Raw genomic sequence first — 25,289 nt, 5'->3', positions numbered from 1 at the left:
AGCCCCCTGGAAGGGGCATAAAACCCCCACTGGACCAGAATCAGGGAGGACCGGAAGTGAGTCCTTTGGGGTGGGCCCAGAGTGGCCTGGAGCTGTTTGGAGCCCCACTAAGGGAATGTAGTGGCAGCTCCAAGAGGGGGCAGACAGAGATAAAGCTAAGCCCAGGAGGGCCTAGTTACTTACCTGAAACAGACCACTGGATTTTGGATACAGCTGGCCAGGAATGGGACGGCAATGAACCTGAGGAGAGAGAAGGATCCTTGGGCTGCTGCGGACCCAAGCCAGAGGGAGACAGGAGTAACCCGGGGCTGGGAAGAGCTGCAGGCCAGTTAATGTACAGCCTAAATCTGGATGGCCCACTGTTCAAACTGGAATTTTCTAACTGAAAAAGGCAAAACAAAACCTTTACCATGACAAGTCCTAGTTGCGGTCTGGAATTAACATTCATGGTTGGCATAAGGTAGGGTGTAGGGGAGGCAGAGCCCCAAAACGGAAAGCTGGATGGGAAGATTGAAGAAGGGAACTAGGAAAGGCAGGACATAAAACCATCCTCCCAATAACAAACTTATTTCAGCAAGACGTGGCTGGTGAGAACCCCTGGGGATCATCTAAGACACCTGACCAAATGACAAGCTGTCTACCACTAAGGAGATGGCAGTGCCTGAAAAACCAGTAAGAGCAAAATGCGCTAGTGAGTGGCACAGGAGGTTACAATCTGGTAACACCACTACAAGAAGCTGTGTCCTATGCAGAATATTGGGAACAGACCACATAGAAAGGGTGGACTGGAGATGCAGCAAAGAAGAGTCAGATTCCTACAACATCTAGCCTTTTTGAGCATCCTGACAGTGCCTTCACTGCTTCAGTGTCAGTCGTTTTTACACCTGAGTCAATATGACCATATACCTGAATTCAGGTTTCAGCTAGAGCTAAAAAGAGACTTCAGGGCTGTGAAACAAGAGAGACAAGCTAGAAAGGGCTAAGGGACACTGCAGAGAAAAGGACAGTTTGACCAGTGGAACATCATGACCAGGAAGGGACAGTAAGAGGGTGGTTAACACCAGCGGGGTGGAGACAGATCAGCAGGAACCACGGAGATGAGTGAGCCAGGAGACGAGTTGGCTCCCGAATAGAAATGCCACAGCCCCTTCTGGCCAGGTGGTTTCAAGCTTAGGTAGAACATGGATGGCACCACAGCCCCTCTCCCTCCCACTGGGGGTAGGGTCATCATAGGTCCATGTTTTCCCCCATGTGTCCTCTTTTTGGATCCGCTCAATCTCCGTCTGGGCAGTTTTTAACCTATCAACAAATATCCAGGGTTTTGCTCCGCTCAGCATTGAAGTTTTTCCCAGCACTTTCCAGCTGGCCCTAGCAAGGAGCTGCTTGGGGCTGGAGGAGGGCGATTTTCGGCAGGGGGCATCACTGTTACTCCTCAAACCCAAGTGGCCGGTACGGCGGAGGGAGCAGCTCCCGCAGCTGCTTGCAGGTAAGTCTCTGGAGGCTGGGGGCTGGAGGGCCAGGGCTTGCGGACTGCTGTCCGGGGGTTGTGAGGCGCTGGGTGCCTGCCAGCGCTGGGGGAAGCAGTCCAGGCACCCGGGCTGCAGCAGGGCGGGGGAGCCGGAGGAGGCGCCTGCCCCTTCAGTGCGGGAACGGGCTGGGAGGCGCCTCGGCCCGGCCGGTGCCCTGCTTGCAGGGGCGGGAACAGGGCAGTGGCCTGTCGCTGCCCCCACACTTATACCTCCGTGCCCTCTTTTTGGAAACCCGAGGTGCGGCAGCTGCACGAGTACCACGCTCCTCCCGCCCGCCCCCACCAGGGGCGCAGGCTGACCCCACTTGGGCCGGGCGCCAGGCACGTGCGTGGGCGGGGCCGTGCGGAGGGGGCGGGGCACCGCGCGGGAAGCCCCGCCCCCCTCGGGTCAGGGGCTGCAGGGAGGGTTTCCGGTGCGCCCCCTCCTCCCCGCGGCCGGAAGCCCCTCCCCCCGGCGGCGGGATGGAGTGAGCGCGGCGGAGCGGCCATGGCGGCGGCGCGGGGGTGCCGGGTTCTGCGCCTGCTGCTGTTGCTGGGTGAGTGCGGGCGGGCGGCGTCCCGCGCCGGAGCGAGGCCCTCAGGCGCTGGGCGCCGCGGCTGCCGCCCCTGCCGCGCCCGGGCGGAGCCTCCAGCCCAGCGCTGCGGCCGCGCGGGGCCCTGCCCAATTTCAGCCTTTGCCGCGGCGCCAGCCCCTGGGCCGGGCCCCCCTCCCGGGGCCGCGGGCCGTGGGGTGTCTGAGGCGGCGGGACCGCGGAGGGGCGGCTGGGCGCCGTGCGGGGCACTCCGGCTCGGAGCGAGGTGGAGCATCTTCCTCCGGGCTCCAGCCTGCGCGGGAGGTTCATGACTGCTGCTGCCTTGGTTTAAAGTGGGAGGGGGGAAGTAGCTGAATACCAGGATAGGTGCTTAGGATGCCTCGGGTCACTCTGTGCCCTCTTCTTTGACCGGGAGCCCAGTCTGTTTAACTAGCGTCTGTCCGTTGTTTAAGGTGCATGGTTGCGGGTACGCATCTTTTTCTAGTTCTGCTCTGAGTTCTGCCACTTTTTGAGCATCTGTATAGAAATTACAGAAAGTGAGCATTGGATGGGACCTCAGAAGTCACCTAGTCCAGCCCCTGCTCAAAGCAGGACCATCCAATTATATCATCCTAGCTAAGGCTTTGTCTTAACTGCCAAGTATAGTGAGTCTGCAGCCTGTACCCAGGGTGCCCTTGTTGGAGGGTGGATGGTACAACTTGGTGTGGTGTCCCAGCACTGGTGTCAGTCAGAGTGAATGTGTCTCACTTATTCCCCAGTTTATACGTCCAAGAATTAGATTAACTTTCTTTCCCATGGTACCATAGTAAGCTTGAATTTGACTGACTTATTTGGCACCCCAACTCATTTTTGGAGAGTTTTTCACGAGCAATAGGCTTCTGCAGCTGTTTACCCTCTAATCAGAGAAGCATAGAAAATGAAGATTGGAAGGGACCTCAGGAAGTCATTTAGTTCAGTGGTTCTCAAGCTTTTTTTTCTACCAGGGCCTTTTTTTCCCCATGGGTGGGGGCGGGGGCTGCATCCTTCTCCCCTCCAGTCTCTGAGGGGCTTGCTGCAAGTCCCCTTCTGGGCCTGGACTTCCCCTACCCCTAGGGTGAGCTGGGGAGGGCCTGGCCTGGCAGTGCAGAGGGCCTTCCAGGTCTATGCTGCAGAGGCACCCAAGAGTCTTGCTGCTGCGGCAAGAAGGCCCTGCCTGATCCCCGTAGGAGGCCCAGCACTTCCCTTCTTTCACCCTCCTCATGGTGGTGGGATCTGGGCTCAGGAGAGGTTCACAGCCCTGGTCCCTTGAGGGGTGGGATGTTGAGGGGAAGCTGTGACTCCTCAGCTGGGCATTGCCCCCTAGTGGCTTGACCACTCCTGCTGTCTCCTGACTCCTGTCCACAGCACCCCGCCTGGGGCTCGTGCAGTGCCAGGAACATCGTGAAGACAATAGGGGGTAGGGCTGTTCCTGCCAGAGGTCAGTATATCATTTACTGCTTACCATTTAAATATAATTTCTGTTTAATCATTTATATCCCTAGTGTAAACTGGCATTTTTTCCTCAGGTGAGGCATTAGCCTGTATAGGTGAAGTGTTAAGATGAAACCAGGATTTTATTGTTTGTTTGTGATACTAATGGGTTAAACTTAATTTTCACTTTAATTCAGTATTAACTGTATCCACCATATTGAAATGCCTTTTATCTGAGACAAGCTGTATGTGTACTTGGTGCAGTACCCTGCTGTACCTTCAGCTCCCTGCAGGCTTCCTTGTGGTAGCACATCACACTGGTATTCCATGTTGCCAGCTCCCCCAGGCTGTGGGCACTGCAGTGCCCCACATCCTGTGTGGGGGCTGTAGCAGAAGCCAGAGAGGGAGGGTGAATCTTGACACCTCAGCTGTGGACCAATATGGGCAGGGGTAGCCAGATGAAACCCTGGCAGTTGTATGTTAACCCCTTATTGACTGCTAGTTGAAGAGTTCTGTATCTTGCAGTTCTGAGCTTTGCTCTAAAATGAGCAGGGCCTAACATAAGAATAGATGGAGTTGGGTTTAGTTTGTATGTCTGTTTAGGATCAGAAGTTTTGAAATGTATGCAGCTACTCAGTATTTATCGTCCATAAACTCATTAAATGGTAGTTTTGCTGCTATACCAACAGGCCCCTCAAGAAGTGACAATACCTAATCTATGCCTTTATGAACCAACAGCAAATACTCCCTTGTTCAGTGATGCTGCGCAGAATGCAGTTAAGTGAGTGAGATTATAGCAGTGGACTTGTTGGTACAGAAAGAATACGGGAGATGCTATTATAGTCCCAGTTCCTTCTGCCTTCCCCACAAAGGTGATGGTAGCATGGCATAGCTGTGCAGTATGGGAGTGTCATTGTACTTCTGTTCACTTTCTTCTAAGCTTTCCTGTTCACTTATATTCTGTATGAAAAGTAAGAGACCCTCTTGTGACAGTCCAAGGCTTTTTTCACAACTTTCCTGTTTAGGGAATTAAAATAATCTTTTAAAAGGGTGTGTGAGAGATGCAGGGCAGGTATTGATCCCACGTTGGTGAAGTTTTTTGCATGTGAATTTTGTAGTTTTAACCAGAAAGCAAGGAAAAGTGTCTGTGAAAAATCTAAACGTGAGTCTGGGAATTCCTAGCATTAGAAAGTCTACAGGATTCCTGGTTGAGTTAACAGAATTTTTTTTATGCTTTTCAGTGTTTAGGTTACCTGAATGACTGACTCATGCAGCTTATCTTTTTACTATCTACAGTGTTCTAACATGAGAGTTAAGCTGTTAAAAACCTTTACTATAACATGGGCAGGCAATTATTTCAGGCAGAGGGACGCTTACCCAGTTTTGGCAAGCTGTTGAGGGCTGCATAAGTAGCCCTTGACAAGTGCCCTGCCACCTGGTCACCATCTTGGGACCCATGTTCTGATGTCTTGGGACCAATGTCTCAGGGTCAACACTGGTGGGGCCCAAAGTGGGGCACAGGCTGGCAGGAGTGTGTGGAGCCTGGCTGGGCTGCACCAGCAGAGGGAGGGGGGAGCTGGCTCTGCTCCTTAGGGTCCCTGCCAGCAGTACTCCTGTACTCCTGCCACCCTGCTTTGGGCTCTGCTGACGCTGCCTGGGACACCAGTGTGGGCCTTGTGCACCCGCTTACTCCTAGTGCCCCCCCAGCCCCACGGTACAGGTGAGGGGTAGCATGCGGCCTTAACACCCTGCTCCATGGCAAGGAGCAAGCTGGTACTGAGCATGGGGAATAGCAGCCCCTCCCCTACCCCGTGGCCGGTGCTCCCTGCTGCAGCCTCTCGCAGCCCGCATGGGGCTGTCCGGAGCAGGCGCAGGCAGGGCCCGGGGCAGAGAGGCAACAGATGTTTGCAGCTGGCCCAGGTTCTAGGTAGCTGCTGACAGCTACCAATCCTGGGGTGGGGGGCATGGGGCATCAGGGGTGGGGGGGCAAGAAGCACCAGCAGGGCATCCTGCCATGTACTCCCTGCCCTCATTTTGTTTTGAGCAGGCACAGGCAGCCCCAGGTGGGCTGTGAGTGGCTGCAGTACAGCGCGCCAGCCACAGGATGGGTGAGAGGCTGCTTTTCCCCCCCATCCTCAGCACCAGCTTGTAACCTGGCCCCGCTGCCAGCCTGGACCCTGCGCTGGCTCTGGGCTTGCCCATCGGGGCTGTGCTGGGGCAGCTGCAGCTGCGGCCCCCTGCTTGCCACGCTGGGCAGTGTCTGCCACCGCTGCCTCTGGGCTGCCCTGCGCGCAAACTCTGGGCAGGCAGCAGCACCAAACGCTGGCTGGTGTGACAAGTGGGGGGCTGCAGCTGCCGTGGTGCAGCCCTGATGGGCGAGCCTGGAACCAGCGTGAGGCCCAGGCTGGCAGCGGGGCCAGGTTACAAGCTGGTGCTGAGGATGCGGGGGAAAAGCAGCCCCTCACCCATCCTGTGGCTGGTGTGCTGTACTGCAGCCACTCACAGCCCACCTGGGGCTGCCTATGCCTGCTCAGAACAGCTCTGTGCGGGCTGTGAACAGCTGCAGCAGGGAGAGCTGACCATAGGGTGGGTGAGGGGCCGTTCTTCCCTAGGCTTCTTTGCTGCCCAGTCCTCCCCTGCCCTTCCCCCCCACCCTCCCCTTACATGGGTTTCCGGTGTGGTGCAGCTGCATGGTCCCAGGTCAGAAGGCCCTGCTGGAGCTTCTGTGTAGGTGAAGATGGCTGTGCAGGCCCTGCTTTTGCGGGATCCCATCAGGCTTCCCCTGGGTCCTGCTACTCTTGGTTCCTGTTATTTTTGACAGGAACCAAAGACAAAGAAATATTAATTTTCTAAACTTTTTAGGGACCCCACAGGCTGGATAGAATGGCTTCACAGGCCGTATTTTTTGCCTACCCCTGCTAAAGCATGACTTGTTAAGGAGGTAATGAAAACATTTTCCTAAGGCTGGCATGAAGCACCAGTGATAAAAATTTGGATTTGGATTTTCAAGAAAGGCTTTTGCAAAGTTAATTTCAAGGGCTGTAAATAAAACGAATTTGATGGGGAGTAAGATGCAGCATTCTTATTGGAAACTAACAGAAACCAAAGAATAAATGGTTAATTTTCAGCACGGCAAAAGGTTACTAATGGAGTACTTCATAGGCCCACAGTAGGATCATTGTGTAATAATTCTAATATTATAAAAGCCTAAGTCTGTCTGTCTAGCTGTCATGCTTTATTTGCGCCCTGATTAAATTGGAGGTTTCCATCAGCCAGAGTGCTCCAAGCACGGGGGAGTGCTGCCATGATTCTGAAGCCATGCCAAGGACTGGACAGGGGGTGAGGGAGCTGGGACCAGCAGTGCTGGCCTCGGCTGCCCCACCCCATTCCCTGCAAGAGGCCAAACAGTGGCAGCATGGGGCTTTAGGTGGTGGCACGCCATCCCAGCGCCTCCCCCCCATCATTCGTCACTGGCACTTTGCTAGTTACTAAATAAAAAGCTCGATTAAAAGAACATTGGGTGGTCAATATTGCAGCCTTAAAGTTGTGTAGGAGGCAGGGCAAGGTATCACCTTAAAGACTAGTGTGTTCAGAAAGGCCCAAGCTTGTGTAGGTGACAACCTACTTTATCAGATGTAGCATAGCATCTGATGAAGTAGGCTGTTGTCTACAAAAGCTTTGGCCTTTTTGAACATAGTAGTCTTTGAAGTGACACACTGCCCTGCCTTCTGCCAGACTTCAGACTTACTCTGTCTACTCAGAGTAAGGGAATGCTAGAGTTAAGGTTCCCTGTGCAAGTTTTATTTTTGTTGTCTGCTGTATATACATTATAATACAAATTTTAATTACATGGTCACATAATATGCTTCCACAGGACCCCTGTTCAGTAGTATACTGGGCAGACAGTGCTCAGGGAACCAATCAGAATTCTATAGTGAAAGAAATTCTTATCTGTAGGACCCCTCCCTCATTTGCTGCAAGAATCAGAAGGTCCATTGGAAGGGAGAGTACTATCTTGTGCTACAGTGGAGCTGTGAAGAATTGGCAGAAGCCTTATTCATAATGAATTGCTCTGGGTGTCTTTCCTGTAGCAGCTGCTGTGGCTGGAGGAAACTTTGTAATGTAGACAGATGCTTTGTCAAGACTAGAGAATCCTGATGAACTTCAGGAGAAGCTAACCAAGCAAGATGATGTCAAATGAAAACAAGCAACACAATGTCAAATGAAATTCAGGCCTGATATAGTCAGAGTAATGCACATTTAAAGGAAAAAAAAAAACTATTTATGTGTATAAGATTCTGAATTAACTGCAGTTATCATGACAGATTCTCCCAAAATTGCAGTTAGCTTTTTCCAGGGTGGATTTGATTTAAATCACTGGTCTGGAAGCCTCTATTTAATTATTGTTTTCTACAAAAAGTGCATTCTTGTTGTTTGATATAGCCAGGGCCTCCTGGGAGTGTGTGTGTGTGTGTGAACTGGGGCAACTGCCCTGGGCCCCGCACTTTGGGGGGACCCTGCAGAGCCAGGCAGAGATGTCATGGCCTCGTGTGGGGGGGGGGGGCCCTGCACAGGCTTCTTTGCCCCGGGCCCTGCACCCTGCTGGGATTCTCTCTGGATATATAACCTTCATTAAAATATTCCCAAACAGGGTCTCTCTTATGTCCTGGCAGGCTTGCTGCCATGATAAGTTTTCTCTTCTGTTAAATCATTCCCTCACTAGATCTCAAATTAATGGAGAGGCCATACTCAGAAACTTATGCCTCAAGACTTCTGAAATACTGTGCTCAAAAGTTTCTCTTTTGTTTTTACTGCCCCTCCCTCCTTGCATTTATTTCTAGATGATGATTTCTTGCCCAGATCTACTCCACCCCAACAATCCTCTATTCATTTAACTTCTTGAAACTTTGCATATTTAGAGTGAGTTAAGGGCTTGATTCTGTGTACACGAACTTGCAGAGAGACAATAAGGCTGACAGGTAGGTAAACAGATCTGTTATCTCTCATCTCCATATATGGTTGTTAACAACGATGTTATCTCTGGAGACAAAAAGCAACAGTTGCAGAACTGAAGCTAAGCATCCCAAAGATGCTTAATGGGATCTGCAAGGCTGGGATAGGCAGTGTTTTTTGGCTGGAGTGCCAAAAAACCTGCAATTTCTACCTTGTAAGGTGTTAGAGTGCCAGCATACCAGAAAAACAAAACCAGGGTGGTGGTGGCGGTGGGGGATGACATGGCAGGATGCACTGTATAGTCATATGGTAAGTCATGAATGTTGCTTTTCTTACAGTAAATAATTTTTAAAAAGTTTTTAAAAAATCATTCTAAACTTGGAGACAATAAAACTTCATATACTACCTTTGTTGTTGTGTATTCTTTTTTTGCTAAGCATATTGTGATGGGAGGGGAAGGAAGAAAGAAAAAAGGAAAAAAAAATAGAAATAGAAAGAGGGAAAGGAAAAAAGGAGAGAGAGGAGGACATGAGAAGAGGGGAAAAAAGAAAGGTGAGAAAAAGAGAGAGAAGATAGAAACAAAAGGGTGAGAAAAAGAAATGGAAAGAAAGAAAAAAGAGAAACAAAAGAATTTAAGGAGACAAAATGGGGGGGAGAGAGAAAGAAACGATGAGACCTGGCTCTTCCCCCCCAAGTCATCAGCAGTGGAGGTGAGTGTTGTGGACAGTGGGCCCATGAGGCAGCTGCCACTACTTCTGTTGTTGGTTTCCCAACAATGCAGGCAGGGATTGAGGCAGTGCTGGGGAAGCTGATTGTGCAGTGCGGTGACTGGACTGTGGCCACTTGCCGCAGCCCTGGCGCAAGCCCCAGCTCCAGACCTGGCCAGCAGTGTGGCAGAAACTGTTTCAGCCTGTGCCAGCAGCCTTGGTGGAAATCGGGGTGGGGGAAAGGGAGAAGTGTAACAGCTGAGAATTATGTCTGTATGGTGAAGGTGCTTGCTGAGTGCTCTGTGAAGATTAGACCAGGTGTTTCTTGTCGTTTATTCATGTATTGCGAGCTGCATGTTGCCGCTAAGAGCTTAATTAAAGTCAAAGATTAGTGAGGCCTTGTATGTAGTGAGGCTTTGTAAGATTAGTTTCATAGTTAGTAGGGTCGGAAGGGTCCTGAGCAGATCATCAAGTCTGACCCCCCTGCCATGGCAGGAAAGAGTACTGGGGTCAAACAACCCCAGCAAGGTGTACATCCAGCCTCCTCTTAAAGACCTCCCAAGGTAGGAGCCAGCACCACTTTTCTCTTGGAAGTTGGTTCCAGACCCTAGCTGCCCTGACCGTGAAGTAGTGCCACCTGATATCTAGCCTAAGTCTACCCTCTGCCAGCTTGTGACCGTTATTCCTGGTCACTCCTGGTAGTGCTTGGAGGAACAGGGACACCCCCAGTGGCTGCTGGTCTCCTCTGACTAGTTTGTAACAGGCCACTAGATTCCCCCCTCAGTCTTCTCTTGTGGAGGCTGAACAGGTTCAGGTCCTGTAGCCTGTCCTCGTAGGGCCTGCCCTGCTGCCCCCGATCATGCAAGTGGCCCTCTTCTGGACCCTCTCCATGTTGTCCACATCCCTCTTGAAGTGCGGCATCCAGAACTGAATGCAGTACTCCAGCTACGGCCTAACCAGTGCCGCATAGAGGGGGAGGATCACCTCCTTGGACCTGCCTGAGATGCATCTGTGGATGCATGACAAGGTGAGGTTGGCCTTCCTGACTGCATCCCCACACTGCCGGCCTATGTTCATCTTGGCATCAATGATGACTCCAAGATCCTTTTCTGCCTCTCTACTGACGAGAAGGGAGTTCCCTGGCCTGTAGGTATGGTTCTTCCTCCCCAGGTGCATCACCTTGCACTTGTCGGTGTTGAATCCCATCCTCTTCTCATCTGCCCACCCTGTAACTGTCTAGGTCTGATTGCAACCTATTCCTTCCTTCTAGCATGCCCACATTCCCCCACATCTTAGTGCCATCAGCAGATTTGAACAGGGTGCTATTTATCCCCTCGTCCAAGTCTTTGATGAAGCTGTTGAACAGTACGGGCCTGAGGACCGAGCCCTGGGGGATCCCACTGCCCACATCCCTCCAGGTTGAATAAGACCCATCCACCACCACTCTCTGGGTGCAGCCCTCCAGCCAGTTGGTGATCCTTTTGACTGTGTAGGTGTCAACACCACAGCCCCCAGTTTCTTAATGAGAGTGGGGTGAGAGACAGTGTTGAAGGCCTTCCGAAAGTCGAGGAAGACTATGTCCACTGCTGCACCTGCATCTAAGGATTTGGTGACCTGGTCGTAGAAGCCACCAGGTTGGTCTGACGGAACCTGCCTCTAATGAACCTGTGTTTGTTGTCCCTAAGCATAATCTCCCCTGCTGGCCCCTTGTGGACATGTGCCAGACTAATTCTCTCAAAAATCTTACCCAGGACTGAGGTAAGACTAACTAGCTTATAGTTTCCCGGGTCCTCCTTCCTCCCCTTTTTTGAAGATGGTAACCACATTGGCCCTCTTCCAGTCCTCTGGCACCGCACCAGACCACCATGAGTGCTCGTAAAGCTGTGCCAGGGGTACCGCAATGACCACAGCTAATTCCCTCAGTACTCTAGGGTGGAGATCATCCAGATTAGCTGATTTTGAATACATCCAGTCCCTCCAGAAGTTCCCTAACTAGTTCCTCACTAACCGTTGGCCTAAGGTGCACCTCCCCTGGGGTCTAAGGAGAGCCCAGAGGGTGGGTGGCTGTTCCTCTGGAAAATGAAGGCAAAGAAATTGTTAAATAGGTTAGTTTTGTCGTCTGGTGTTATGACCGAATTTCCTAGCGTGTCTTGTAGGGGCCCCACATTACCTGGTACCTTCTTTTTGCCTCCTATGTACTTAAAAAAAGGACTTCTTGTTGTCCTTGATCTGGGAAGCCAGTTCCAGTTCCATCTCTGCCTTGGCCTTCATGACTGCCTCCCCTGCATCCCCAAGCAACTGTAGTATAATCCTCCCTGATGATGGCCCCTCCCTTTCATTGGGTGTACGCCTCCCTTTTAGCTAGGAGACATTCCTGGATGCTTTTGGTGAGCCATGGGGGCTTTTGGGCCCTCCTGCCCCCTTTGATTCATGTTGGGATTACTTCCCTTTGGGCTTGGAGGATCATCTCCTTAAGGAGCGACCACTCTTCTTGGACACCTGGCTCCCTTCCTCTCCGAGACCTCAGTGCTTCACCGACTATTCTCCTTAGCACACTGAAGTCCGCCCTCCTGAAATCTAGGACTGCTGCCTTGCTGTAGGCTTTTGCCACCTTGTGCTGGATGGTGAATTGCAGCAGGCAATGATCGCTGTTGCCCAGGTGGTTGAGCACCCACAGCTCCCTCACCAGGTCGTTGCTGGTGGCCAGCACCAGGTCCAATAAGGTGTCTCCCCTGGTGGGTCTGTGCACCTCCTGGGTTAGATGGAGGTCCTGCATTTGGGCTAGGAGCCTACGTGAGCGATCAGACCTGGCTGACTGCTCTTCCCAACAGATGTCTGGGAAGTTCAGGTCACCCTTGATGATCACGTCCTTTGACCTATGTACCTCTGTGAGCTGACTTAAGAATTCCTGGTCTAGCTCTTCCCCTTGGTTGGGTGGTCTGTAGTAGATCCCCACTGTTAAGTCTCTTTCCCCTTGACTGCCTTAAAAAGTGAGGCCTTAAAAGTAGTAAGGCCTTGTATGTAGTGGCACATTTAAAATTAACCTTATCAGAAAAATGCAAAGGCTTGTACTGCTATTGGTCAATCATAAGGAAAGTTCATCGTGAGTAGCTGTGAGTCCACAGCGTAGCTTAGATGTTATAAATTAGCTAGCGTATCCAGAAATTATCAGAAGGGGGATGCAGCATTGTATGAGAAGCTATTAATTTAGAAATTAGCTGCTGACCTGGATTCGGTGGACCTGTGGAGCCCAAGGACTGAATACCAGGTTCCTTCTCAGTACCCCTCGGACAGCACTGATTGGGGATGCCTGTTTTTGCTGAGCTTTATAGAAGGGGAACTTGTCATACATGAGGCATCAGAGGGACTGCTGTTAAGTTGCCGACACAAATTGTTATTGTCTCTCATTGTTGTCTTGTTATATTACACGTAGTTGTGTGTTTGTTAAGTCAATAAACCTTTCTTACCTTTTTACCCCCAACCACTCTCTCAATCCCAAACCCTCCCGCTGGCAGCTGGGCCATAAATTGGTGTCACGAACAGGATTGAGAGGCTCTGGTCCAGAGAGAGAGGTCGGAGTGGAGGGAGTTGGGTGAGCCCCTTTGGTGGCTTTGTTTAAGGAAGTGACAGAGAATCCTGGGTGGGATAAAGATCGGTTGAGACCTGCCTGGAGTGACCAGGGAACTGTACCTGATCTCTGGGCTAGGTTTGCCGCTGCTGCCAGGGGTGAATCCAAGAAGGGGTGCCTGCCATGGCTGCTGGCCACATGCCTGCGTTTAGGGGCTGAAGAGAATACCCAGCTCTGGGAAGAGGTCACCCGGTTGAGTAAAGAGTTAGAAGATGTGAGGGATTCCAACAGCGTAGTGTGTGAGGCTGTGCAAACTGCCCAGAGTTGCTTGGAGACATTAGAACAGAGGGAGGAAAAGATTATGATCATGCTCGTGGCCGCTTCCCTGCAGAAGAGGGCGCTGTTGGCGCAGGCTGTAGACCCCTCCTTTGACAAGTTGTGACAGTGCCTGTATGGAGAGAAACCAGAAGCTGAGCTCTGGGAAGATTGCGGGGTGGGGACAGATGTGGGGGAAGAGATTAATGACAAACCTGGTGCTGAACTGCCCCTGTATATTCCTGCCCGGAGGAAAGAACTCAGCCAAGCATTTCCGGTAGCAGTAACTTGCTCAGGGCCACAAGGGGGGAAGTCCCCAAACAGAGCTGTGCTCCTTTACTTGTGTGGAGATTTGAGATATACAGGAGCAGCATAAGTCCAAGCCAGGAGAGCCAGTGATAGACGGGCTACTTCGAATGTATAGTAAAGGGGCCTCCGCAACATCGGAGAGCCGTACTGACGCGGCCCAACTCATCCTGCACCCCGAGCTCCAGTTAAATCAGTTTGCAGGAGGTGATGAAAATGTTACTTTGTTTTCTGCTGCACTACAGGCAACTGCTGCCAGTATTGGTAATATGGAAGAAGAGCTTAACCCTGCCCCTTGTGCGTGGGCCAATTTAGAGGAGGCTGTCCGCTGCTTGTATCAGCACTAACTGAAATAATTTGTACAGTAGTTTAGACTTACACGCCAGATACAGAAGTCATGACAGCACTGTTGTGGAGGAGGTTTTGCTGACGAGCATCAACAGAGTGCACCTCAGCCCTGTTGGCCTTAAAGCCAGAGGCAGTGGATCACCTGGTAAGAAATGCGATTTGGTGATTAGTGCAGCTTCTACCCATTTTGCAGAAGCCAGGGCTTGCCAAGCTGATGAAAACCACCAAGGCCATGGCAGTGGCCTCAGTGAAAGACAAACCTGCTGACCGCGCCTCCCCCCCCCCCGAATTGTTGAGGAAAGCCAGGGAACGCTGGCCCAAGACTCTGCTAGCAAGAATGTGGAAAGACTTGTTAGCTGCTGATTTTCAATAAGGTGCAAATCAATGGACTGCCCGCCAATGTCCTGTGAGGGCTGTGGGCTAAACATTAGCGAAGGGGCAAGCCCAAAAGTGGAGCCTTCTGCGCCGTTGGCAGTCACCAAAGGGATTCTGTCCCCTGAGGGTGGAACTGTCAACATTTTCCTAGGCACATGCGGGGCCGCCAGCCTTTTACTTCCCCTGATAATGTGGCCTAGAAAGTCCGGCTGGCCCGACCCCCAAGGAAAGGGGCCATCTTGGGGGCAGTAGCGGGCCGGAGACCAGTATCTAAAGTTAATATTGTCCCTTTAATTCAGGTACTTGTAAAGATTCAATTAAATAAAAATGAAAAGTCAGTCGGTCTGCTATTAGATGTGGGTGCCCAGATTTGCATTTTAGATTCCATGGATTAGAAGGGGGAGAAAAGTACTACTTATCAAGTAATTGGATTCGGAGGCACTAGATGACCAGAACATCTGGTCCAAGAGAACTTTGTGCTACCTAATGGGTCTAAAGTAACGGTGGCAGCAGTAATACTTAAAGGGGGACCAAGCTTACTAAGACTTAATGTACTAAGAGGACAGCAATTTGCCCTTGAGCAAGAGAATTGGCAGTTTAAGTGCACAGTGTTTCACCAAGAACCAGAGAAACGGCTATAACATTTGTAACTCGATGTAGCATAACCCCATTAATCCTGCCTCCCATAAAAGGAGTACACCGGCCCCAGTATTGAACTAAGCCTGAGGCCATGCTACCTATCCAGTGTATTATAAGCCAGCAATTGGAAGATGGAACTATTGTCTGAACCCACTCTCTATGTAAAAATCCAGTGTGGCCAGCGTGTAAACCAAATGGGTGGCAGCTAAATATTGACTTTCGAGCTTTGAATGCCAATTCAATTGCCGGCTGCCGTCCCATCACTACCAGCCTTGACAGAAAGCATCCAGTGTTATGGGCCTGTGTGGATAGGAAAGACCTGTTTCTTGCTATTCCCATTCACGAGAGTCACTGGCCAGTATTTGTTGTCACGTAAATAGGGCAGGAGTATACCTACACTGTGTTGCCCCAGGGGTGGCTACACAGCCCCACCCTAGCTCATGGGGTTCTAGCTACTGTAGTTCTTAAGGTCCAAGAAAACTACCCTGACATATGCATGTGGCAGTATATAGATGATGTCATGGTAGGCAGTCAAGACAGAGGCTGCCGCCAAGACCTTTGAATCATTTAAAAAAAAAAAAAAAAAAGTGTGTACCCTTGAATTCACGCTGTCTGAACAGAAAGTCCAAGAAGTAGGGCCCCAGTGTGAATTTCTAGGAATAAAATAGAAAAATGTGGGGCCCGCAATACCAACTAAAGGGCTGCGGAATATAGTAGAGACCCCAACCCCCACTGATATAAAAGAACTGCAAGCCCAATTAGGAGCACTCAATTTTTGGCGTATGCATGTTCCTAAGTTTAGTGTATTAGCTCATCCCTTGTATAACCTATGTAAGAAGAGGACTAAATGAGAATGGGTTCCTGAGCATAAGCAGTAACTGTCCATGCCTCCCTAGCAGCACAACGTCCAGAAGGAGAGCTTTGACTCCATATAAGTGTCTTGGAAGGAGGACCACACTAAAGCTGTGGCAGGAGTCCTCAGCGGCAGAAAGAAAACCTCTTGGATTCTAGAGCCAAGGCTAGAGAGGCACAGAAGCAAGGTATAATGTCTTAGAACAAATGTTGTGTGCAGCAGCAGCGGCACTGGAAGCCACAGAAGCGCTAAACGCAGGATTACCTATAGTTATCACTACTCTAATACCTAGTCTCAGAATGGCTCTGTCAGACCGCCAGCTGCCACCTGGGGGAAGAGCCCAAGACACCACGGTCCAAAAGTAGACTTATTACATCTTGAGCCAGGTCCAACGAGTAACTGCAAAGGGACGGCCTGCATTAGTTGAAAGGGTCACAAAAAGTACAATTAATGTTTATCCCGACAAAACAAACTGCAGTAAACCTTCACCCATCAAGAAAGCACCTCCTTTCTTGCCTGAGATGAAGGCCTCAGCCAAGGCTGAAGTCTGGTTTACAGATGGGTCTGCTCGAAGTTGTGCCTGGAGGGGAGTCGCCTTAAAGATTTGAGACAGCAAGCAAGTAGTAGTACAAGGCTTCAGAAAAAGCGCACAGTATGCCGAGCTCAGCACAGTGCTCACTGTGGCAGAATAAGAATTATTGAATAGTCCATGTCCTATAAACTCCATTTACATTTATAGTGACTCGTGGATAGTAGTAGAGAGATGCACTAAATAGCTACCCCTATGGAACAAAGAAAACTTTAAAAGACGAGGACAGGACATTTAGAGCCATGAGCAATAGAAGACCTTGTGAAAGTTAGCCCAAGATGAGCTCCCTCTACATATCTGACATGTGAGTGCAGCACATGAGAATAAAGTGAGAAAAAGCCCGGAAGAAAGTAAAATAGGTGAGTTAATCAGCTGACCAAGGAAGAGAGTGCTGAAACCTTGTATGTTAAAGAAGAAAATAAAGCAGATAGTCTATCATTGCTCTATTCCTTCTCCCACTGCACACCTGGAGAACAAGCCACAAAATGGGTACATCGACAATATGGGCACCCCGAGCATAATAAACCCCCTTGCTTGGCCGTATCTTAGGGCGTTCATGTAATTAAGAAAGAGGCATAAAAAATAGTTAACGCTTGCATCACCTGCCGAGAAGTCAAGATGCGACTAAAACCTTTCCCGGCTGTCCTGTTGTCATTACATGGGGGGAAGGTAGCGTGGCAACTATGGCAATGCGATTTCATAGGCTCCCTCCCTCAAACTTCCCGAAAGTGACAGTATGTGTTTGTAGTTGTAGAAGTTATCACAGGAATAACGTTCACCCGCACCTCGGTGAGAGCTACTGCCCAAGACACTTGTTCAGCACTGGAAACTCTGCTAGCTGTGTATCCACCACCATAGAACTACAGACCAATAATATCCCTCACTTCTGCAATCGTCTTGTGTATGACTAGACCGCGAAACATGGCAAGTTATAAACATATCACATCCCATACCATCTGCAGTCTAACAAATTAGTAGAGCGAGCCAATGGCATCCTCAAATGCAATTTGCGGTTGGCCGCTGGCCCAGCTCTTAAGAACTGAGATTTGCACCTAGATTGAGCTATCAATTAAGCCAATAACCAACCTCATCCAAGAGGTAGCCCTATGCAACAGGTGTTTAGATTAGGTGGTCCCCGCGAGCCAGCAGTAGAATGACTTGGGAGTGGTGATCTGGGAAAGCTCCAGGCAGGAGATTGGGTAGTAGTAAAGCATCCTCAGGAATAAATAAATAGATAAATAAGAAAAGACACATTAGCAAAAGGTATGCATAATACATGGTGAGTATTTAAGTCGGATTCATCTAACAGGAGTCAAGCTCCTTGTTGTCATGTTCCTACAGATTAAACCTCTCCACGTATGTGGCCATAGCTATTCCTGATTAAGCCTGCTACTGAAGTCAAGTCCTGTTCTATCACCTGTCTAAATCAGCTAGCACCATAAAGTAGTGGACTGTTATAACTATATTCTTCTTACTAATGCCTTATTGTGTTTCCTAGGTGGAGTGTGTATCCTTATTACCCAAATATTAATAAACTTGCCCCTAAAGATCCAAAAGAGTAGCCTGACCCTGAAAAGCATCCTCTGGAAACGTGCTCAGATGACCTTCACGTAGTACAGCAGCAGTATCATACTAGAAGAAACCCGCCACCCAGAAACAAGTAAAATCCTGGTTTCTAAGTAGAAAAAAGCAAAATAGTTGACTAGTAAGGTGGTAACTGTCTGTGCACCTGTGGCATCAGTTAAGTACATTCCCTACCTGAAGGCTAGAATGGCTAACTGGGAAAGAAAGTAATTGTTGTAGCTCTGCTTGTTTATAGGTTTGTTGTTACATATTTCCTGAGAGAAACCCCATTGAGCTCAATGCCCCTGAGTCTCTGCCCCCAGTAGTGCATTCTGTATCTGTTCAGCCTCTCAAGCCACTGCATTTATAAGAAAATCTACCCCTTCCCACTCCTATAGCTGACAACACTCTCCAGTGATAGTGTGAAGCACACCAGGTAGGAGGGTGCGCTACCGGTTCAAAAAAAGTTATTACGTAGTTTGTAAATCATACCTATGCAGAGGGGTGGTAGAATAGTATCCACTTTAATACAACTAGAAAAAGGCTATATCCACAAGTCTCCACCTCTTATCCTCATCCTTTTATACTAGTAAGATCACTAAAGCAAATAAGTGCTATGATTCTGCCAAGGTAGTGCTGTTTCACCAACATCATCCCAATGAGCAACAGTAAAAACTATTTCACTCTCTGGGAAGTGAAGCATAGTTATAAGCTCCCAAGGACGAAAGAATAAACATAATCTGTAAGAGAACAAGGTGTTCACTATTGTCTCTAGGTGTTCCCCCGGGGAGGCCCTGACACTTCCCGTGTATAACTCCACAACTTGGTGGTGCTCACAGGTTAAAATCTCAACCCTCCTAAATGCTTCATTGTTCACTCCTTGGGTATTGTTCAAACCGGAACAACAGTCTACCTTTCCAAACTGTTCAGCAGGAGCCTGCATAGCTGAAGGGTCACTTAAGTGGGAATGGCCGACCATTTTTCTGTTCCATGAATACAGCTTGGTCACAAAAACAAAGAAATATTTCAGTACTGAGGGAATTGGCTGAGGTCATTGCAGGACCCCTGGCACAGCTTTACAAGCACTCGTGGTGCTCTGCTGTGGTGCCAGAGTACTGGAAGAGGACCAATGTGGTTTGCGTCTTCAAAAAAGGGAGGAAGGAGGACCCGGGAAACTATAGGCCAGATAGTGTTACTTCAGTCCTGGGCAAGCTTTTTGAGAGAATTATTCTGGCACATGTCCACGAGGGGCCAGCAGGGGAGATCATGCTTAGGGGCAAACAACACGGGTTCATTAGCAGCAGGTCCTGTCAGACCAACCTGGTGGCCTTCTATGACCAGGTCACCAAATCCTTAGATGCAAGGGTAGCAGTGGACATAGTCTTTCTGGGCTTTTGGAAGGCCTTTGACACTGTTTCTCACCCCGTTCTCATCAAGAAACTGGAGGACTGTGGTGTTGACACCTACACAGTCAAATAGGTTGCCAACTGCTGGAGGGCCACACCCAGAGAGTGGTGGCGGATGGGTCATTTTCGACCTGGAGGAATGTGGGCAGTGGGGTTCCGCAGGGCTCGGTCCTCAGGCCCACATAGTTCAACATCATCATCAGTGACTTGGACAAGGGAGTAAAAAGCACCCTGTTCAAATTTGCTGATGACACTAAGATGTGGGGGGATGTGGGCACGCTAGAAGGAAGGAATAGGTTGCAATCAGACCTAGACAGGTTACAAGGGTGGGTGGATGGGATTCAACACTGACAAGTGCAAGGGAGGAAGAACCAGTACCATACCTATAGGCTGGGGAACTCCCTTCTTGTCAGCAGAGAGGCAGAAAAGGATCCTGGAGTCATCACTGATGCCAAGATGAACATAGGCCGGCAGTGTGGGGATGCAGTCAGGAAGGCCAACCTCACCTTGTTATGCATCCACAGATGCATCTCAAGCAAGTCCAAGGAGGTGATCCTCCCCCTCTATGTGGCACTGGTTAGGCCGCAGCTGGAGTACTGCGTCCAGTTCTGGGCGCTGCACTTCAAGAGCGATGTGGACTACATGGAGAGGGTCCAGAGGAGGGCCACTCCATTGATCAGGGGTCAGCAGAGCAGGCCCTACGAGGACAGGCTACGGGACCTGAACCTGTTCAGCCTCCACAAGAGAAGGCTGAGGGGGGGATCTAGTGGCCTGTTACAAACTACTCAGGGGGGACCAGCAGGCATTGGGCGAGTCCCTGTTCCCCCGAGCAGTGCCAGGAGTGACCAGGAATAACAGTCACAAGCTGGCAGAGGGTAGATTTAGGCTAGGTATCAGGTGGCGCTACTTCACTGTCTGGGTGGCTAGGATCTGGAACCAACTTCCAAGAGAAAAGTGGTGCTGGCTTCTACCCTGGGAGGTCTTTAAGGGGAGGCTAGATGTACACCTTGCTGGGGTTGTTTGACCCCAATACTCTTTCCTGCCATGGCAGGGGGTCGGACTCGATGATCTGCTCAGGTCCCTTCCGACCCTAGAAACTATGAAACTCTCAACTTTACACTATCCACCTCATGGGTATCAAATATAAACATGCCACTGTTAGAAGACTAAAATGAAATAAAAAATAAGCTGCAAAGCCTTGAGGCAAAAGCTTGACAAAAAACTCAGCTGGCCCTCCTTGCTCAGGAGGGTGGGCAGATTATGAGTTTAGCTGTCAATGTGCCCAAGCCATGTAAATAGTACAAGGTAATTTACGCTGTTCGTGTGTCACTGGGTATCACCTCAACTATGTGGCTAACCATCTTAAGCATCATAGTGGTCTGTATTGCCCTAATGGCAACAACTAAATAGTGTTTTAACCGTTGTTGTCATAAATTTATTCATGCTATGAAGTTAAATTTAAAGATCCCTCCCCATTCCCTGATGTAGCGCATATAGCTTTAGCATCTCAACTCTAGCTATCACAGTGCTTCAGCAAACAAGAGGTAAAGAGTAACAACTGAAAATTGTGTCTGTATGGTGAAGTCGCTTGCTGAGCACTCTGTGAAGATTAGACCAAGTGTTTCTTGTCATTTATTCATATATTGTGAGCTGTATGTTGCTGGTAAGAGCTTAATTAAAGTAAAAAATTTGTGAGGCCTTGTAAGATTAGTGAAGCCTTAAAAGTAGTAAGGCCTTGTATGTAGTGGCACAGTTGAAATTAAACATCAAAAAAAATGCAAAGGCTTGTACTGCTTTAGTCAGTCAAAAGTTAAGTTTATCATCAGTGGCTGTGAGTCCACAGCATAGCTCAGAAGTTATAAATTAGCTAGCACATCTGGAAATTATCAGAAGGGAGATGCAGCATTGTAAGAGAAGCTACTAATTTTGAAATTAGCTGCTGACTTGGATTCGGTGGGCCCGTAGATCTTGAAGAGCTTGAGAACTGAATCCCAGGTTCCTTTGGACAGTGCAAATCGGGGACGCCTGACTTCACTGAGCTTTATAGAAGAAAAACTTGTCATATATCAGGCATCAGAAGGGACTGCCAATAAGTTGTCAACGCAAATTGTTATTGTCTGTCATTGTTGTCGTGTTATATTACACGTAGTTGTGTGTTTGTTAAGTCAATAAAACTTTCTTACCTTTTTACCCCCAACCACTCTCTCAATCCGAAACCCTTCCGCTGGCAGCTGAAACAGGAGGGAGGGAAGGAAAGCACATACCACCCCCTGTACCCACCATGTGAGTTGCCCATGATATCTTGCCAAGATCAATGTCAGCTCTGTGTGCTGTTTCAGTGCCATTTCTTCCCCTATACCTGAGGCAGCTTGCACTTGGAGAGTCTGCTGGCTTCAGGCTGGGGGAGGCACTGGGGGCGGGGTGAAGAGAACACAGGAAGGGAGGTGGTGGCCTTCATTCTGCTGCCCTGGTGCCTGTGGCTGAGTTTGTGAAGATTTATGAAGGGCTCAGCACTGCCACAGACCTACATCAGCAGAGCAGACTGAGTCCCTGCCTGTGTTCTTTTGACCCTCGCTGGGTTGCGGCGCTGGGAGCAGTGGCTGCTCTGGAGAGCCTGGAGCAGCAACCTAAATTTATTTTTTTAACAGTTTCCTCAGCACACTTCCTGGCCTGCTGAGGAAAATGTCTCCTCATGGCTCTAATAGGCGCTGGGGGTTGCCTATTCCTATTGTAGGCTGAGCCCCAAGTCCTGTTGGGCAGAGTGGTTTTCTTTAATCTTTACTAATCTATAGAGGAGTCTCTAGGAACCCCATAAAATTGGGGCCCCTAATATAGTCCATGGCCTGTTGTGACTTATGTGTAAAGCTTTTCTAAAAAGGTTACATGAATATTAGAAATAATCTCTGTTCCACGATGAGACCTTTCCTAAATCTATCCCAAATTTAAACTTCCTTTATATAGGTTTATATTTTTAAATAAAAAAAATAAAAAATACAATTTTTTTAATTAAAAAAAAAGTTGTTTTTTATCCACCCTGAGATTTTCTGTAGCAGTCAGAGATGGGTGCAATAACAATCAGTGAAATAGGAAAATACTTGAAAAACCCTGGTGTGCCCCTCCACTCAGGGAACAGATCTGGTAATTGTTTCTCATTAGTTTAAAAAAGTGTTAGTAACATGCAAAGGCAGTTGAAAAAGCAAAGAAAATGTTAACATGCCTCAGAAATGGGTTAGAAGATCATACAAGAAACATAACATTATATAAATTATATGATACTCTTGTTGAGAATATTCTGTGTGGATCTGGTTGCCCCATTTCAGAGGCTAAAGAAGACGTTCAGAGACAGATGGCAAAAATGCTTGGAGAACAGAAAAACTTCCGTGTGCAGAGCTGTAAAGCTTAGAACCCTAGTGTAGAGAGATGTGATTGATGGAGTTGCAATTAATAAACCGTTTAGTGGACCTCGGTCAGTCATACTTGTTTATTCTTTTATTATAGCAAAGTGTAAATGGCCACTCGATTAAATTGAAGGATGATAAATTTAGCACTGGTAAAAGAATGCTGTTTCGTACAGTTAGCCTGTGCAGCTCGCTGTCGTGAGATACTGAGGCACAGAGTTTACAAAATTCAGAAAAAAAATTGCTGTTACACTGAATGATGATATTCATTGTCTTAAGTAATATATACATATATATATTAGAAATTACATATTAATAGGGTGCCTGTGCATGTCTGTCATCTATCTGTCTGTTATTTAAATACGAACCATTCTGCCTCAGGCTATAACTGGCCTAGTGACTGACTGAGCTAATAAGAAATTTCCTCTTTGGCCAGGTGGAGAAGGGATGGGGGTTTATTATCTTCACCTGAAACATTAGGTACTGGCTGCTATCTGTGATGGATGAGATTTGTCCCCAAGTTGGGTACTGTTCCTCTGCTTTGCTTGTCCCCCTCGCCCCTTCCCACCTCCGCCTCCCACTGCAAGTTGGTCAATAAAGAATATCTGTTAAGTATTTTGTTGAGTACAGGGAACAATAGGATTCTTTGTAAATGTCAGGGCTGCATTCATTGCACTCTAACCTCCAATGCTTTAAAGTGCTTTATGGCAAATTGACAGAGACCACCTTCTGTTTCTGGCTTTTAATGCTGCTGTAGGAGCTACTTTTTAGCTTCTTCTGGTAAGTAAATAATACAGTACTTAGCTGAATGCATTAAATATCTGAAATGTGTGGGTATTGTACTCTTTCTTAAAATATGAAAACAAGAACAAGCAGATGCATGTACAATAGAATAAGTAATACAAGAGTGCAGTGTAAATACATGAGACTCAGCTGGTATCATTAGTTAAATTACAGGGCAGCATGTGGGCACTGTGGGTAGAATACCAGAAGTTTTTTGAAGTAAACTAGCTGGTAAATTGTAAAAGCAGCCTTCTCCAGGAGAAACATCTGCAGGTCTGTGTAGGATGAAACTTGACTATGAGGCTGGTTCTTAAGTGACAATTGCACACTTTGTGCACTGTTTTATTTGTTGGCCTGTATAATATTGGAAGGCCTGTGGAGTTGGCACTCTTATCTTATTTGATCAGCTATACTCCTCCAACACTTGTGGGCACTATGTGTAATAAAAAGGTGACATTAAAGCATTTGCCAGAACAAAAAAGAGCATTTACATACCGAAGACTTGCTATCAGCTGAGCTCTGTCTAAAGCTGGCACTTTACAGGTCATGCTTTTAAGAACTTATTAGGATTAAGAGATGGACTTAAGAACTATGAATGGAATGTGGCAGTCAGGGTGCCAGGAGCATTCATTAACAACATTTTTGTGCTCTCCTCCAGCTTTGTGCCCTGCAGAGACCTGCATGGTCTATGAATAAAGGCACTTCAAAGATGAGGTCCCAAAAATCCAGTCTTCATAGAACTGGACAACTTGATTTATTATAGAAATGTGAGACATGTTTATAGTGCTACCAAAACTGTATTAATGCAATGTTACAGTTGTCCAGTTTCAATGAAGTACAGAAAATTACATAGTTGAGGTAAGAGCATTAACATACTGGTCATGCTGTATTTTTTGGGGGACAGTGTAAGTCATAAAATAGGCAGGTGTAAAGTCATGCATTTAACAAGAAATGTAGTAATAAAAATGCAATTTTGTCTTCGGGCTGAATAGTGTTATTGTTGGAGCCCAGTTTCATAGATTTCATAAATTTCATAGACATCAGGGCTGGAAGGGACCTCGGGAGATCATCGAGTCCAGCCCCCTGCCCAAAGGGCAGGAAGTCAGCTGGGGTCATAGGATCCCAGCAAGATAAGCATCCAATTTACTCTTGAAGGTGTTCAATGTAGGTGCTTGAACCACCTCCGCTGGCAGACTGTTCCAGACCTTGGGGGCTCGGACAGTAAAGAAATTCTTCCTTATGTCCAGCCTGAAACGGTCTTGCAGGAGTTTATGACCGTTCGACCTAGTCATCCCTTAGGGCGCTCTGGTGAACAAACGTTCCCCCAGATTCTGGTGGTCACCCCTGATAAACTTATAGGTGGCCATCAGATCACCCCTGAGCCTACGCTTTTCCAGGCTAAAGAGTCCCATGGCTCTCAGCCTATCATCGTAAGATCTGTTTTCCTGACCTCTGATCATGCACGTGGCTCTCCTCTGGACTCTCTCAAGCTTCTCCACGTCCTTTTTGAATTGTGAAGCCCAAAACTGGACGCAGTACTCCAGCTGCGGCCTCACCAAGGCCGAGTACAAGGGGAGAATGACGTCCCGGGATTTGCTCGAGAAGCATCTATGGATGCAAGCCAGCGTTTTGGTCGCTTTACTAGCCGCAGCATCGCATTGCAGGCTCATGTTCAATTTGTGGTCAATGATGATCTCCAAGTCTCTTTCTTCTGTAGTGCTATCCAACGTAGCGCTGCATGGATGCTTTGCCCCAAAGTTTGGTGTCATTGGCGAACTTGGCCAGTCTACTCCTGACTCCAGTGTCCACATCATTAATGAAGATGTTAAACAGTATGGGTCCAAGGACAGAGCCTTGAGGGACCCCACTGGTCACAGGGCACCACGATGAGTGACTGCCATCAATTACAACCCTCTGGGTCCGACCACGGAGCCAATTTCCCAGCCAGCGGATCGTGGTGGAGCCAAGGCCACAAC

General features: G+C 48.6%; 1 protein-coding gene across 1 annotated transcript in view; it reads left to right on the top strand.

The window, feature by feature from the left end:
• The first annotated feature begins 1,906 nt into the window (after window positions 1-1,906).
• PTK7 (protein tyrosine kinase 7 (inactive)) overlaps window positions 1,907-25,289 on the top strand; it is a 201,312-nt gene continuing 177,929 nt past the window's right edge. Inside the window, exon 1 of the mRNA XM_090053969.1 lies at window positions 1,907-2,064. Coding sequence (XP_089910095.1) covers window positions 2,016-2,064 — 49 coding nt within the window. The 5' untranslated portion in view covers window positions 1,907-2,015. The remainder of the gene's footprint in view (window positions 2,065-25,289) is intronic.

The sequence above is a fragment of the Crocodylus siamensis genome, chromosome 1 (genome assembly GCF_052110815.1).
Source record: "Crocodylus siamensis isolate JL-2025a chromosome 1, ASM5211081v1, whole genome shotgun sequence".
Classification (NCBI taxonomy): domain Eukaryota; kingdom Metazoa; phylum Chordata; order Crocodylia; family Crocodylidae; genus Crocodylus; species Crocodylus siamensis.
Note: the sequence above shows the minus strand (reverse complement) of the source record. Positions and strands in the feature narration are given on the sequence as shown.